The 16612-nt window shown below is 42.1% G+C and overlaps 5 protein-coding genes across 5 annotated transcripts; 4 read left to right on the top strand and 1 right to left on the bottom strand.

The window, feature by feature from the left end:
• Positions 1 to 1902: 1902 nt before the first annotated feature.
• Positions 1903 to 5082, top strand: Bfra_002273 (putative abc multidrug protein; the record flags this gene model as incomplete). Its single annotated transcript, XM_037332695.1, has 7 exons — positions 1903 to 2474; positions 2527 to 2856; positions 3032 to 3166; positions 3229 to 3858; positions 4120 to 4436; positions 4490 to 4621; positions 4670 to 5082. 7 exons carry the CDS (start codon positions 1903 to 1905, stop codon positions 5080 to 5082), a joined length of 2529 nt encoding a protein of 842 aa, XP_037194823.1.
• Positions 5083 to 7687: 2605 nt separating this feature from the next.
• On the top strand, positions 7688 to 7933 carry Bfra_002272 (uncharacterized protein; the record flags this gene model as incomplete). The annotated part of the gene is made up of 1 exon (XM_037332694.1): positions 7688 to 7933. The coding sequence occupies one exon, from the start codon at positions 7688 to 7690 to the stop codon at positions 7931 to 7933; it is 246 nt and encodes an 81-aa protein (XP_037194822.1).
• Positions 7934 to 9606: 1673 nt separating this feature from the next.
• Bfra_002271 (putative platelet-activating factor acetylhydrolase protein) lies at positions 9607 to 11311 on the bottom strand (the record flags this gene model as incomplete). The annotated part of the gene is made up of 2 exons (XM_037332693.1): positions 9607 to 10957; positions 11016 to 11311. 2 exons carry the CDS (start codon positions 11309 to 11311, stop codon positions 9607 to 9609), a joined length of 1647 nt encoding a protein of 548 aa, XP_037194821.1.
• A 2057-nt stretch (positions 11312 to 13368) lies between these two features.
• Positions 13369 to 13817, top strand: Bfra_002270 (uncharacterized protein; the record flags this gene model as incomplete). The annotated part of the gene is made up of 2 exons (XM_037332692.1): positions 13369 to 13561; positions 13612 to 13817. The coding sequence occupies 2 exons, from the start codon at positions 13369 to 13371 to the stop codon at positions 13815 to 13817; spliced, it is 399 nt and encodes a 132-aa protein (XP_037194820.1).
• Positions 13818 to 14933: 1116 nt separating this feature from the next.
• On the top strand, positions 14934 to 16468 carry Bfra_002269 (putative cation efflux family protein; the record flags this gene model as incomplete). Its single annotated transcript, XM_037332691.1, has 3 exons — positions 14934 to 15167; positions 15261 to 15945; positions 16017 to 16468. 3 exons carry the CDS (start codon positions 14934 to 14936, stop codon positions 16466 to 16468), a joined length of 1371 nt encoding a protein of 456 aa, XP_037194819.1.
• Between the last annotated feature and the right edge of the window lie 144 nt (positions 16469 to 16612).

Raw genomic sequence — 16612 nt, 5'->3', positions numbered from 1 at the left:
TCTTTTCAGTGTATGTCATTGTTCAAAAACATGGCGTATGAAGACAGAAAGAAGGCCAAGAATGCTTCTCGTTATTCAGACTTGAGTTTCCTCTTGCAGCGGTTCTGTACATAGGTAATGAATATCAATACCGGAAATTTGGTCTGGACCGATAAGTTCTTATCATCATACTCACAGTAATCGGCCCCGCAGCTTCTTTGCCACTTGGTAGATGCTATGATATCCGACCGTCTAGTCCAGTGCAGATTTTCATTATTGGATATTATCCGTCCACATATTGACATGAATTATGAGGGGTAAGAAATCTTTGGATAGGATTGCTTCGCAGTGAACTACAGACCTGCTACACGAGCAGCTAAGAGAAAGAGCCAAGAAGATTGCCAGGACATAACTTCGACTTGTGGTTTCAATCCTGGTGGGGTTGAGTCGGGTTGATACCTCCAACAGTGCTGGTACGAATATCGCCATGTAGCATATCGGCGCGCTGTAATTGAGTTCAAGTCTAGTATGGTATCATTGGATAACTGATCAACCAGTATGGTATAGGAACTCAAACCCAAAGATATATAAAGACCGATCATATTCGGTTTCTTGTGCATTTCGAAACATCAAAACATTATTCATAACGACAGGTTTTCAACCCTTCCTCACTCTATTTAGACGCCAAGTTCGAAGCTCAAACATATCCAGGTCTTTCATAGTGCAACTCGCGTTCGTAATCGGCCTTTTTGCCATTGCCCCGGCAGTTTTGGGTGCTCCTATCTTGACTAAAGGTACACGTCTGCCGGCTCTCACTGATTTAAAGTCGTTAACGCGTTGCTAACACATTAAAGACGAGACCACGCATGCTTAGCTTAAAAGCAGAATTCCTGCCCCAAGCGAGCAAGTTTCGAGCATGATTTTGGCGTACAACGACGATTTGTCTGTGCCGGAATCGGCAGATGTAACCCCCAGGGCGGCTGTTGCGAGTGACAAGGTTTTGAGCATGATTCTTGCCTATAATGATTATTTTTCCGATGCGGATAAATAGATTTTGACTATCCAGAGAGTGAGATGAGTGGAGGCGGGGGGGATTTGCGATTGATTGGTTGTTCGTGGTTAGATTTGAGTTGGTTGGAAGCTTTGGCAAAATTATCATGATCTCGATTTGTAATTCAATCTAGAACTTTGCGGTACATGTCACGCCATGTATGGGAGTAGAAACTACAGGCATCTTCAACCACAAACGAAAGAAGTCCAACTGTTACATTTGACATGCCTTTTCTTCGCACCAATTGTATCCCTATATGTGACGTTTGAACGGTATCTACCGGTGCTGGTGATTAAATTTTCTCTGATTGGATTATCTTAAAAGATTCCAAGATCAGAACCAGATGTTAGTTTATACGCCGCAGATTATAATGCTTATGTTATTATGCTACCATACGTCTGCACTATGTATACATCGTCTTGAATGACCAGCAAATTGTTAAGAGTATGTTCAATCATTTTGGGGCGAAAGGGATCATTTTGTCTTTTTGTCAGAAAAGTTCCGTAGCATATTCTTATCTTTTTTTGATTCACTACACCCATTCTGTACAGAGGCTTAATGGAAACTATTAGCCACGATACGGCCCTGCCCAGAGCTCAAGTGATGAATCGTTCGTGGCCGGCTTTTCTTGATGCATCAAGATGGTCAGTGGATATTCTCCAGCTCGTAGGAATTGCAGCAGCAATTGGTGCTGGAACGGCACGGCCACTAATGCCCCTGATTTTTGGAGGGTTAGCAAACGAATTTAACAATCTCCAAGATGCATCTGCTCTGTAAGAAACTGTTGATTCTGAAGTCCTGTACTTGCTGTACCTTTTTTTTGGTCAATTGTTTCTTACCTGCGCTTATGGTATTTACTATCAATATCTGCAATGAATCGTTCCAGGAGACTCAGAGCATCGTATCTGAAGTCAGCTATCCATCAAGATACGAGACTAGTGAGCCAAGGAAAAGTTGCCGAAAATTTTGCTTCGAGCATCAATAGTATTGAGGATGCATTGGCTGAGAAGCTTGGGGTTGTCATGCAAGCAGGTTCAACCGTCATTGTTTCCCTGATCATTGCCTTTGTACACAGTTGGCAGCTCACTTTGGTCCTTTTCTCTACAATTATGCTTCTGTTCATTAGTAACTTTGGTACTGCTGCTCTGGATGCATGCTTCGAGCAGAAAATCCAGCAGATTGAGGAAAGCGCGGCGAACTTAGCGGAAGAAGTGTTCAACGGTATACGTATGGTCATGGCCTGTGTTGCGGAATCGAAGCTGGTTGACGACTACACCACAATTCTCGAGGCTGCTAGGATAAAAAAAATGCAGAAGAGTCCCATCCTTGCAGTGCAATTTTCGATGAGCTACTTTGCTCTGCTCTCTTCGTATGCTCTTGCATTTTGGTATGGAACGATTCTGTTAAACCAGGGGAAGATTACCAGCGGTGGGACAATCGTCATGTATATTCAATTATAGGCCGACTTTCTTTGTTTTCACTAACGTTGTCAACAGTGTGATTTTTTCCATCAATCAAGGGACAAACGGTATGAGAAAGATTTTGCTAATCTATGGAATTCTCTCCAAGGCGAGGGCAGCCTCAATAAACCTGAAAAAAGTGATTAAGAGCACGTCAACTATCAATTCCCTTAGCAGTGGCGATGTAATACTTGAAAATATCAGGGGCGAGATGAAATTACATGATATCTCTTACTTTTATCCCTCCAGGCCTTCTGTCAATGTCCTTGATCACTTGAACATCCGCTTTGAGGCCGGTAAGATGACAGCTATAGTTGGCACCAGTGGCTCTGGAAAAAGTACTATTGTTGGCTTGATTGAGAGATGGTATGAGCCTACACAAGGTACCGTCTCGATTGATGGATTTGCTATTAATGAGCTGAACGTGAAATCATTGCGAAGCAAGATTTGACTAGTGCAGCAGGTATGTCTCTTGCTCTCTGATAAGACTATTTGAAACTTTCTAATCGCCCGATAAGGAAGTTACACTTTTTAATGATAGTATATTTTACAATGTTGCTCGCGGACTTTATGGCACGTCCTTCGAAAATTGTTCTGACAAGGACAAGCGAGACTTGGTGGTCAAGAGCTGCATGGATGTCGAAGCGCACGCCTTCATTAAAAGTTTACCCGATGGGTATGATACTAAGGTGGGAGATAAAGGAGATCTTCTCAGTGATGGCCAAAACAACGCATCAGTATAGCTCGAGCTATAATATCGTCTCCAGAAATTTTGATCTTCGACGAGGCAACGTCAGGCTTGGACATAGAATCAGAGCGGATTGTAGAGGCAGCGATAAAGAAGGTTTCAACAGGTATGACGAGTATTGTCATAACACACAAGCTATCCCTCGTTCAAAAAGCGGACCAGATCGTCTTGTTTAAAAATGGAACTGTGCTTGAAAGCGGCACACATCAATCTCTACTGGCAATGAACGGTAAATATGCCCAACTTGATGAAGCGCAACGGCTCGACGAAACAATTCAATGCACCGATCAGCCACTTGAAAAATCTGAAAGTCAAGAAGAAAACAAAATCAATGTCACTAAGTTGCAACTTGATGAGGTGGCACAATCCACGAAAGATTTTGACGGCATATCTACTCCTGCGACGCTGGGTCCGCCAAGGTCTTCATTATTCCAATCTTTATGGCTAAGTCTACTGGACCATCGAGTACTCATGCGACTTTTTGCAGCGGTGGTACCTATATGTGTGATTGCAGGCGGCGTATACCCAGCCCAAGCAATTATTTTTGGACATAGTGTTTCCAGGCTTGGAAAATTCGACTCCAACATTCAGAAGACGGAAAATTTTGGGTCTCTCATGTAGTCTGTGGTTGCTATCGGAGTTATTATTGCCTTTTGTTTAATGGGTACCATTTCTTCAATAATGGGAACTACCACGAAGTTCTATTACCAAACTGAGTATTTCAAATCCATGACACGGCAGGATCCTCTTTTCTTTGACAAGTCACAAAATTCGAAAGGAACTCTTGTGGCATCTCTCTCATTGCATACGAGCCACATCCGGATATTGCTTACAGTTCTTGGATCTCTTTCAGTCGCTTTGGTAGATTTAACATCGTGCAGCATTTTAGCACTAGTAGTTTCATGGCGACTGGCACTAGTGGGGTTGTTTGGCAATGTGCCTGTTATTCTTTTGGCCGGTTACCTTCGAGTTCGTTCAGCCTCTGCAAAAAGTAAAGCTCTTTCTGGGCCCCTACTTAACAGTGCAAAATATGCGTCAGAAGTCATCGGAGCAGTACGAACAGTCGCAGCTTTGACCATGGAGGACGAAGTTTGTCTTCAACTCGACAAGAGAATGCAGGAATCTCTTCCGGTCTTCTACAAGAATATTCTCATAACAATGCCGCTGTTTGCCTTTTCTGAGAGCGGAGCTTTTCTTGGTAAATTCATGTCTTGATTCTGTATAATACTGTGATTAACACTCTTCTTATAGGTATGGCTATATTCTGGTACGGAGGTAACCTACTGGCCAATGGCAAGCTGGAAACTGTTGAACTATGGATTGTTTTCTTGGCGATATTGTCCGGTGGAGAGGGTGCAGCTGAATTCTTCGCAAGTTCCCGTAGTAAGTGTTTTACCGCATTCAAGAATCAATCAGCTCATGGAAATTTAGGTATATCGCAAGCAGACGATTCTATTAACAAAATTCTCTGCTTAAGATCAAGAGCCGCTTCCATACCTGACGGAATAACACCTCAGCAAGAGAACTACAATGACGAGAAAGGCAGAGAAACCCCAGTTTTTATCGAGTTTCAAGGCGTTACATTTAGCTATCCAAACTCTTTACAACATCTAGTTCTGAAAGAGATCGATGTCTCAATTGAACCAGGCCAAAATCTAGCGATTGTTGGCCCATCAGGCTCTGGAAAGTCTACCATTATTGCTCTACTCGAGAAGTTCTACACAATCAACGATGGATCCATTCTCATTAATTCATCTCCCTTGAACGAGATTGATACCCAGTATCATCGCAGTCAAACGGGCCTAGTCTCTCAAAACACCACTTTGTTTGAAGGTACCCTTTGAGAAAACATTCTTCTCGGTGTTCGCGATTTGTCTTCGATTGACGAACGTCTCGAAAATGCCGCAAAAGATGCAAATATACACGATTTCATTATTTCTCTACCAGAAGGTTACAATACACAATGTGGAGAGAAAGGTTTCGGTTTCAGCGGAGGTCAGAGGCAACGAATAACACTTGCCCGAGCACTAGTACGCCAACCCAGAATTTTTTTGTTAGATGAGGCGACCAGTGCGATTGATTATTTGAGCGAGAAGGAAGTGCTCGATGCTTTGAATCGAATTTCAGGTCAGACTACCACGAACGATCACAGTGGCACATAGACTTGCGACCATTAGGAACGCAGATTGTATTTTAGTCCTCGTGAAGGGAAGAATTGCTGAGAGGCACACACCTAGAATTAATGGAGTTGAGAGGTACTTATTGGGCATTGAATCAGGCACAAGCTTTGGATAAAGATTTGTAGATTTCACAACACTGTTGCATCTTTTTCTGTATTACTTATTCTATTAATATTCGAGTATGTGATGGTTTTAAGAACTTTGTAATAATACGTATGCTCAACGTGCAAGTGAAAGTGTAATTAGCCTCAGAGCACAGTTTTCATCTTCTTCTTCAATGATACTAGTAAGCTTCTATTTGTGACTCTGCGGCTGAGAACGTCTACATCTAATTCTTCATATATCACGAGATTAATGGTGGGAGTTACTTCAATATTTATGTTTTTCAGTCCCTTAAGACCTACAGATATTTCGAACCAACAGTTTCACTCTCTATATCTCTACGAAATGTTCTATATGTATTTAAGGAAATTCCATCAAATGACTGCAGGAGTCATCGGCCTTGCACTTCAGTTTATGTTTTCTTTTTCTCGGTTAAGAAAGGGACATCGATATCTTAAATCGCCAGCAAGATTGGTTACAAATTGTACGGCACCGACATCGAACTGCGAGCTGCTTAGTTACATCTACATTTCATCTGAAGACTGACAATCCTATGATATCCTCAATGTATACTCTTTTGCTGCCAAATTCAAATTGTTCTCACAGTCCCCATCTCTTTCATTACGTCATCGATGTTCACACGCATGCATCATAACCGCAAATTGAAATTTTCGTTAGAAGCTCCCTAACCGCAAACTATAAGACTTTTCTGGGCTGAAACTCAAATTTCAATAACCCAGATAGAAGTCGCGATGATCATTTTCAAGCACAATATAGAATCGCATCTATCGTGAGTTTAAGGATCTTCATGACAGTTCTTGACGTCAAATATTGGATTGTAATAAGATCATCACGCGTATTTCGTTTGAAGGGAATTTCTAGCGGATCTCCAAATCTTGTAGATCTTCATATCTAGAAGATCTCCAGATCTACTTCAATTTCGTAATGACATGTACATAATCACTAGTTGCGATATTCTTCGGGTGAATCCGTAGGGCTTTCCGAAATTTGACGTACTAAGTTTGGTATCTTCTGTGAGTCATTCACGTACTAAGAGATAATCATCATAAATTCCTGTTAAGATTAGATTTAGTAGTAATAATGAAGATCATTGAGTTTCGGGGCCGCGTGGTAGGGCTGGTGTCATGTAATTTTAGGTTTATAACGGGATTTACGGCTGTCAGTCATTTAGTGTGATGTACTCTTAGCGTGATTTACTGCTAGCGCGATGAACTTTTATTAGTACCTAGGTACGATTGACTCATAGTAATGTGGGGGCAAAGTAGCACCATCAAATCCTGTATTATGATTGTTGCGAATGAATTAAATATCTCAAATGAATTCAAGATCTCATGTTTAGACAATATTTTACATCGATTCAATGTCTGCATTGAATTCAGTCTCTTAGGCAGTTTCAATATTTCAAATCAGTACAGTATTTCATGGGGATTCAATGTCTAGATTGAATTGAGACACTCACACAGTTTGAATGTTCCAAATCAGTACAGCATTTCATAGGTATTCAATGTCTAGATTAACTTCAGCCCCTCATGTAGTTTAAATGTTCTAAGGTAGTACATCAGTTTATATGGATTCAATGTCTAGATTCAATTTGGGTTTTCATGTAGATCAAATGTTCCAGAACAGTACAGAACTTCATAGTCATTCGATGTCCAGATCAAATTCAGTCTTTTACGTAGATCAAATGTCCCAAAGTAGTACAGCATTTTATAGTACTTCAATATCTCAAATCAACTCATTTTCTCAGATAAGCTAGTCACTCGAGCCAGATTGACACATTAAGCTTTTCTTATGATCTACATCTAGCTTGTACATCTAGCTTGTACATCTGGTGTGGGGCTCCAACGATCAAAAGTTTTTGCCCTAAATTAGCGACATCATGAACGTTAGCTTTGATTCAGCACCCGCAAGACTCCGAAGACTAGCAGTCCTTGATGGCCAATTTTGTCTATATAAGGGGCTCTTCCCTTTCAATCAATCCTCTTTTCTTCTTCGTACGAAAACGATTAACTCTTTTTACAATCAAAACTTTCAAGCTCACATACAAACACTCAACCATTCACCTCTTTCACTCACATCTTTCACCACCACCACCACGCCAACCACGCCAACCACCACCCACACCACCCACACCACCGATCCCACGATGTCTTCCTCCATGGACACATCCATCTTCGACCGATACGCTTCGGTCTATTTCGCCTGGGCTAAGCCCAAGGCACCCAAACAACATCCAGCTGAGTGGCACCATCCCTATCTTCCATCCTTTGATTACCCTAACGTTGCAGCAAATCTTTGCGGGTCATCAATCCTCCCAGTAGGATTCAGACCCTTGTGGCTTTACGGGGGCATGAAGACAGAGCTGGCGGGATGGCTCTGTGAGGTGGACTAATCCCCCACCTCTTCTTCTCTTATGACACTCTTCTGTCTTTTTTCTTCTGCTAACAGAAGATACATATACCAAAAAACACCATCCCGCACCAAAAAAAATTCAAAATAATAAACAATCACCAAAAAATTTCCTTTGTTCTTATCGGCGCCTGGAGTTTTTCCTTTTTTCCCTTTTTTTTTCCTTTTCTTTCCTTTTTTTTTCAATCTATCTCTCTGGGCTCTTTCCTTTCTTTCATACCAAAAACCCTTACAAACAAAAAATCACACCGTGGATCTCCTTCCACCAGCGAATCTAATTTATTTATCCTTTGCTTTTTTTTCACGGAGCCCCTCTGGGCTCCTCTAGCGATATTTTTCCACTTAATCATTTTTTTCTTTTTCTTCCATGGACATTTCCGGCTCCATTAGCGATATTTTCCCACTTAACCATCCTTTTTTTATGGAGCCCCTCCGGGCTCCTCTAGCGATATTTTCCCACCCTTTCCCCTTTTTTTTTCATGGCCCCCTCCGGGGCCATCAGCGCCACTCCCTCACCCACTCCCATTTTTTAAGGACAAGATAAGTATCCCTCTCCGCTAACTGCTAATTCGTCAATAGGGCGGCTGGCTTGATCACACCTCCCCGTTGGTGCCAGCTGGAAATTCTCAAATGAGAAGCTAAGTGATCACGAATCGAACCGACACGAACGAAGCATGTCATCTGCTCCACCCTTTACGTATTTGTGAGTTTCCCTTTTCCCTCCCCCAATCTCACTAGATAACGCGCTAATAATTCACACACATTTGATATTCTAGCGGGCGAGAAAACCACCATGCCAAGACTCATAGACGCATTCTCTCTGCCGCAGAGGGTCAAATTTTATGCCCCTTATATTCAACAAGCGGAGAGCTCCATATTTTGTAAATGTGATCTCTCCTCTCCCAGATTCAGTAGGAACCACGCTAACAATCTACGCATTTCCGAGACCCCAAAACTGGCGAGAAACTCACCCCGCCAAGACTCCTCATAAAAGCATTCTATATGCCGCAGGAGATCAAATATTTCATCCCTTAAATTACACATGCAGAAAGTTCTGCCTATCTAGGCACGATGTGATCACACAACCTGTGGAGAAAAGATCACCATAATCCTACCCTCTCGTAAATAAACCTCCTACACAGAGCATCCTTCTGTTATGCTCTCCAATTCACAAGCTGATTTGACATCTGTGCCAAGAGGATTAGCATTTCCCAAACTGGAATAGGATGTTGCTCGTTTCCCTTGTGATACGTCATCAACCTAAATGGCTAAGCGAGAAGTTGAGAAGATTGACCATCCCCAGGTATGTAACTGGAACCACACATTGCGGAATTGTCTTGTAGTTAAACCGCCATCGACGAATTTGACTGATATAATGTATTGTGTATATAGTCTATTCTTTAATTCTATTCCATTTAACTCATATGCAAAATCTCTATTCATATCCTTTTATTATCTCCATGTTTCTATGTCCCTGGTTACTCCTCTCCCGAACACCAACGCCAAAATCAATTGTGCTCCACCCCAAATAATATAAATCATAAGAACCGCCCTAATGCAATCTCAATGCCCCCAAAGAAACACCTCTCCAAAAACCAGCCAATAGAAGCTTATGTAGGCAGACAACTAACTAGGTTGTCTCCCGTAGCATGTTCCTCATATTTTTGACTCCGTGCCCGCCACAACCTCATTTGTCATAACCACATCCGCGGGTTCTACATCAATACTTTTCTCACCATTTCCCTCTTCCTTTCCAATTTCGACTTGTTTTCCGTCCAATTTTTTATCCGTGACTTCCGATTCCTCCCCCTCATCCAGCTTTCCTGTCCCCGCATTATCATAAACACTCAACCAATTCCACCCTCTGACTCCCCCATCTTTTCCAAAGATCTTCAAATCATTGTCTGTTTCCTCTTCTCCACTTTCTAATTCCAAATCTTCTTTACAAGTTTTCCCCACTTCTACCCCTCTTTCCCTAAGCAGTTGCATAATCGCTCTAACATTTAATTTCATGATCCTCTCTGGTTCCTCTGCCGCAAATACTTTCTTCGTAACCCATGGGAAAAGGACGCCGAAATCTGATTGACTCAGATGAGCACTCGAAGTAGGATAATAGAAATGTGGTTCTGATTGTCCATCACTGGATGGATTATGAGAGGATGGGTCGGCAGAAAGAAGTCGTTTAGTAGCGTTAAAATGTTCAGTCCATTTGTAGAAGGCTTGGGATTCGACGGCGAGGATTGCGGAACCACCAGGCCCAGAGGGAGCGTATGACGGAAGAGGACGATCCCATAACCAGCGAGTCGCTTGGGAGCGAAGTGGGAAACACCAACAATCTAGAAGTACGACTGGATTGTTCGGTGTGATTTGAGAGCATATGGGAGAATTTGGAGATGGTGAATAAACAGGTTTGTAAGATTTTGGAGCGGAAGATGCTTCAGGGGCATAGAAGACTGATTTGATGAACTGAACCACTGTTGCTGCCCCAAAAGAATGACCTGCGAAAGTGATCTTCCCAGGTTCATGAACATTCATTTTATCTTTGAATATTGACAACGAAGACGAAGATGTATTGAGGTTCGTAATTTGCTTTCCCTCATCCAATTTCAGTAAACTGTCATGAATCAACCCCATCTCCCAGAGTCGAATCTTCAATTGTTCATTTCGTCCCTCCTCAACTTCAGGACTCGGTGTATGCGACAATTTGACATAGTCGATCGTTTTCTTGACTTGTTTCTTTGAATGTTTTTCTTTATCCGTCGAAGAATCGGATGGTGGTTCTCGAATGTAGGATATAGGGGTCGACCCATCACGATGTTCTGGTGCAATAACTATCATCCCATGGCTTGCCACTGATCCTACAATGTGTGAATACGCATTTCTTGAACCACCCAACCCGTGCGAAAATATCATGACGGGCCAACGATCATTGCTTGTCTTTGGTTGTAGAAGAGGCGCATTTTTGCGAACTGGAATCGTAACATAATGAAGTAATCTTGGAAAATATCTGTTGCACCCCAAAGTATTAGCATTTGCCCCTTGCCCTAAGAATCACCTTAACTTACGAGATAACCTCTGCCAATGTACTGCCAGCTCCCAAAAACCTCGAATATGCACTTATATAATCTCTTTGAGGGGCGGGTATCCAATTCACACTCTTTGCCTTATGTTTTGTTTCCGTTTGGCATGGGTAAAAGATTCGATATTGAATTGTTGGAATATTTCCTGCATTGTTCGGTGTTTGGGCTGGAGAGTCGAGTTCTGAGATAGGGATTTCGACATCAATTGTTCCTACTTTATGAGGCCCAGTATATTCTGGAAATCCTGGAATTGGACTTAGCCGTGAGAAGTAGGATGTCATTTGTGGTGGTTGTAATGTTGTTTTGTTTGGAGCAGGTGGCAATCGTAGTCGCAAAGGGAGTTTGATGATATAATGAAGAATGTTGTTAGGAATTGAAGACACTGTTGCGATTTTTGATGCGAAAAAGAGAAAATAAATATGAATCTATTCCGAGATCTATAAATCTAGATATTTGAGCTATGTGATTGAGTTCTATATTATGTTAATGTTAACGTGAGCAAAAACTTGGTAAAAATAAATTTATGGGAAAGTTTTGGGCATTATTTTGGAACGGACCGAGGTCTCGTGTGCCCCTTCCCGAAACGTCATAGCAAAATGTGGCGTATGGTGGGTGGCGTTACGATATGTTCAGCCACTCAAGAGGATTTTTTAGATGTAAAACAATCTAACATAATACAGTGAAATGACCTCATCTACTCAAGTACTTCCATACTTTTATTATAGGCAAGAGTAGAACTCAACTAGTCACATAGTATGAAAAGAATCATTTCCTCTCCGGAATTTTCTCATTTGCACTTCACATATATTATACATATATAATTAATCCCCTATTCAAGACCATGCTACTATCCGTAAAGACTTTACAATTATTTCAATCTATGAAAGATTGCAAGTCGAGTGTCGTAATTCGCGATACTTACAATCAGATGTTTTAGTTCTTGATAAGTACATAGATAGATAGTGGTCAGATTTTAGTTTATATCGTCTTAAAAACAAATTCTTCTGACTTGGCTGAGAAATATGATATTAATCTGATATGTAGGAAGATGTTTGTGTCACTATACTTCACAAAACAATTAGACTCGTGGATACCTGCAGGAAAATAACAAGAGGATAACGGCAAATAAATTGTCTTCGCACCCTCAAAATCATCGAGACACGCGTTTCCAATAACAAAGCACATCACAATGAACTTCCCCAGATGGTTTGGGACTTTCATTTCGCCTGCTGAGCCTTGTACAACCGTCTCTCAGTGTAGCAGTACGACATCAACCCACTCCTCACGCCGGATGCAAGCACGAACGAGATTAGCCTCGATAAGTGTAGCGCGAAGGTCGACTCTTCCCAAAGCCTAGATAATCACGTTGTTGCTGGTTTAGAACAGCACGTGAGCGAAGAAAATGCTGATCAACCTGCTGCGGAGTCTAAGCGCGTTCAAAATCCAAATGTTCAACTTGTAGACAGAGAACATAACTCGGGATGATTCTGACCAGCATATCGCAAACTATAACTCTACTTTTCATAGCAAAGTTACCAGGATTGTACTGACAAGTAGTGTCATTCCTCTTTTCCGGGTCACCGACTACATTAAAAGCTGTAGTGTACCTGATGCTCAGAAGCATTTGTTCATACAGGAAAGCAAGAAGGCGGTGATGATGGCAATGCTATCAGATGTGGGCCGGGTTATACTTATTGCAAGCCTTCAGGAGTTTGAGGAAGAAATGTAATACTATCGAGCGGTCAATATGACAAAGAAAGATGTAGGAGCAGAGCCAGAAATTTTCAGAATTTGCCAAAATGACCTTTGACTCACGAAGAACGATGAACATAGTGAAAAAGAGCTCGGAGGGACATCGGAGCGAAAATTCGCTATCCGGCATTTCTTCTACAGCCAAATTCTTCAATACGTCAAAGGAAGCGATTTCAATAGACCTTTCGCTAGATGTTTCAGCCTGAAATGCACAGAGCGAGAAGTTTGTCGAGCCTTGAATGCTGAAATAATCTCACGCCTCATCGAGTATAAAAGTCTGTGTAGATTCCATAGAAGTCGAGATCCTGAGCTCTCGACCAGGGATGCCAAATTGGCCGGAAAGGTACTGAAGAGCAGAGGGACTATCGAAGCACCTCAATGCACTTTGTCATTCATGAAATGCTTTGATATTAACATGATGCCGTATGGCTTGCTTGCCCATTGTAATAGCGGGGAGATCTACACTGCATCAAGTTTTTTCACAGATGAGCCCTCGAACCAGAGCACCCTCTCTGTTACCATGGATGAGCCGGCTATCGATACCAGCCATATGCCGACAGTCATTAAGCCTTCTACCTGAACCAATATGACGACCATCGACCCAGACAGTGATCGAGAGCTCTTAACAATTGCGAAACCAATACCACAGAAGCGTAAATCTGTCATCAAGGAGATCCCGGTAGGAAAGAAAGCGGAGAAAGGAGATGAATTCAGAAGAAAACGGATGCTGGCGAGGAATGATATCGAAAAAGGGATTGTCAATGAAAATGAAAGTGGAAGTGAGAGTGAGAATGGGAATGAGAGTATTATTGTGGTTGAAATAAGATAGTCATTAAAACTAAAGATGACAGTGAGCGACGAAAGGGGAGAGTCATCACAATTGAAGATGATAGCGAGAGAGATTACAATAAAATCAAAGAAGAGTGTGATGACTCTGATTCCAGTGTGGAACTCTTAAGCCAAGTCTCTAACGAATTAAGCTTACTCAACAGTAAGAAGAGAACGAAGCAAAAGAAGGAGGAGGATAAAGATTAGTCTGATAGCAAACGGGTCAAAATAGAGTGATTTGGATAGGAAACTTGGTGGAAGATGTTGAGCCTATTAAGTTGGTTGATGACGCTGTGGTGTATTTGGTGTTTTGACTTACAAGTCGAGAATATTGTGTGTTTAGCTGCAACTTACAACTCGAGAATATTGTGTGTTGAGTATCTTGACTTGATCGACGATATGGTGTGCTTAGTCCTATATACTAGTCGTGATTTGTGTTTATTATAGTCTATTTTGTTATTCCAATCGAAAGAAACTAACAATCATGATGAATTATCATCGCTTCGGACCGCTAATCCGTCCCTTGTACCTCGCACTAAGATAACAGATTTCTCGCCCCTTATCAAACTTGGCAGGGGAAAGTCAAGCGATCTATGAATCAGTTTATGTTTATTATATGGAAAGTCTGACTCGCAATTGTACGTATTAGCCGACAGCTTTTACAATTAAATGTACCGTCGTATTGCCCAGTGTGATTATGATAACAAAAGTACATCCAATTGCTACGCTTGAGAGTTGATCTCTTCCCTGACCAATTGCACTGTTGCCAAAGACAGCTCCAGGTACAAATCTGTGCATTCTCAAATCTCCACTTTCCCATCTATGCCAAGATGTACCCCGGAGAATAATCCAGGACTCCTAGGATTCAGGAAGAACAATCTCGCAGATAAGAAATTCCAAAAGACAATATAAAAGTATGTCTTCTACACAACACCGATATCTGATATATCGTCCGAAGACATCGATATATCAGGAAGAATATTAATAGACACGTATTTTCGCTGTCTTGTTGTCTAATCATTGTTTCACCATCGCATCCGCATCTCACGGCAACGATAATGATCCACGTTGGCTTGCCAGTGACATAAAATGACATCATGAATGTTCCACCACCACCAAAAACCAAGGTCAATAAATGTACCTCGTAGTAATAAGTACTAGGTAAGATGAAGGGATCATGACTTCTATGATACATTAATTCGTGGTAAATATATCAATTGATTCAATCTTTCTATTCTCTCATTCTTTCAATCTTTTATTCTTTTGTTCTTTGCTTTCCTGTCTTTCCTCCATCTACGACAGCATCAATATCATCAATTCAACATGGCAGGTCATCGAAGCCGAGCAACAGGGAATGATAATGCACATGATGCCAAACAAAGTACCTATCTTCGCCGAGACTTAGAACAAGGCAGGCCATCAAAAGATAGGAAATATAGATTTCGCGATCATGGACCTCTAGAGCCAGATGATCGAAGACGAGAAGAATTCAAGACAAAATTATTAGATGGAGTGAAAAGTTCGAGTTTAGAGGGCTTCCGCAAGAAAGATGAAGAGGTATGTTGTTTTCCACTGTGTTTGATCCTTTCCACATGCTCAAATACATCCATCTACATGCAAAAGGGAACATCTCACTGATTCTCCCCACAGCTCAAAGAAATGCCAAAATCCGTCCGCAGTTTCTACGAAGAACAAAACAATCGTCTAGATGACTGGCTCGAAGTCAATGCCCTCGTCCAAGCACTTGCAGACGATATCCTCGAATCTTTCGATCCGCGAGATGACAATGGAGATGGAGTTGCAGAAGGCGGTGGCGCATTACAAGATACCCAAGGATTTGTCGAACCTTTCTTACCGGATGCCGAACAAGAAAAACGTCAGAAAGCTCGGAGAAGCGCAAAATGGGCAATCAATATAAATGTTATCGCGAATATCATCTTGCTGGTTGCAAAAGCGGTGGCGGCGTTCTATTCCTCGTCTCTTTCTCTGATTGCTTCGTTGGTTGATTCCGCTCTCGATCTTTTATGTACGGTTATTGTATTCACGACGAATCGACTGGTGCAGTGGCGATTGATGAGCTTGAAACGGAAATTTCCAGTGGGAAGAAAAAGATTGGAACCCATTGGGATTCTGGTCTTCTCAATCATCATGATTATTTCATTTCTACAAATTCTTCAAGAATCCGCCCAGAAACTCATGTCCAAGGGTCCGCATGAAGCAAAGGAATTACCCGTCATTGCTATTGCGTCAATGGCTGGTACGATTGGTCTCAAGGGACTTATTTGGTTCGGATGTATTAGGATTAAAACTACTCAAGTACAAGCGTTGGCTCAAGGTATGTTTAATTTATACCCCTGACCTCTCTCAACGCGAAGATACAATTTCACTCACTAACGTAAATTAAAGACTGCAAAACCGACGTCATCTTTAACACTCTCTCCCTCATCTTCCCCTACATCGGTCACGCTGCCAATCTCTGGTGGCTCGACCCCCTCGGCGCCGGACTCCTCTCCCTCTTCATCATCTACGACTGGGCATCCACCTGTCTCGATAACATCTTCCGCCTCACCGGTTCCGCAGTCGACGATCGTCTGCAACAAAAACTCACATTCCTCGCGTGGCGCTTTGCCCCGCTGGTAAATGGATATAAAAGTATCACGGCGTATCATGCGGGCGATGGGGTGTGGGTGGAAGTCGATATTTTGTTGTCCGAGGGAACGACCCTTGAGGAGGCACACGATGTGGCGGAAACGTTGCAGTATTGTTGTGAGGGGCTGCCTGAAGTGGATAGAGCGTTTGTCACGTGTGATTATGCGGTTCAGGGACCATCGGGGCATGCAATGGAGGGGATGAATTGAGGATGAGGGGCGGGGAGATGGAGTTCCTGCGTTCTGAATTAGAGGTCGATGGAGGGAAGGTGTGATGAAATGGAAATTTTGGATAGAACAATGGGTCGGAGGAAGAAAAGAAGAAAAGAAGAGCAGGAGATTTGATGACTTGAT

The sequence above is a fragment of the Botrytis fragariae genome (assembly GCF_013461495.1).
Source record: "Botrytis fragariae strain BVB16 chromosome Unknown tig00000012, whole genome shotgun sequence".
In the NCBI taxonomy this organism is placed as follows: domain Eukaryota; kingdom Fungi; phylum Ascomycota; class Leotiomycetes; order Helotiales; family Sclerotiniaceae; genus Botrytis; species Botrytis fragariae.
Note: the sequence above shows the minus strand (reverse complement) of the source record. Positions and strands in the feature narration are given on the sequence as shown.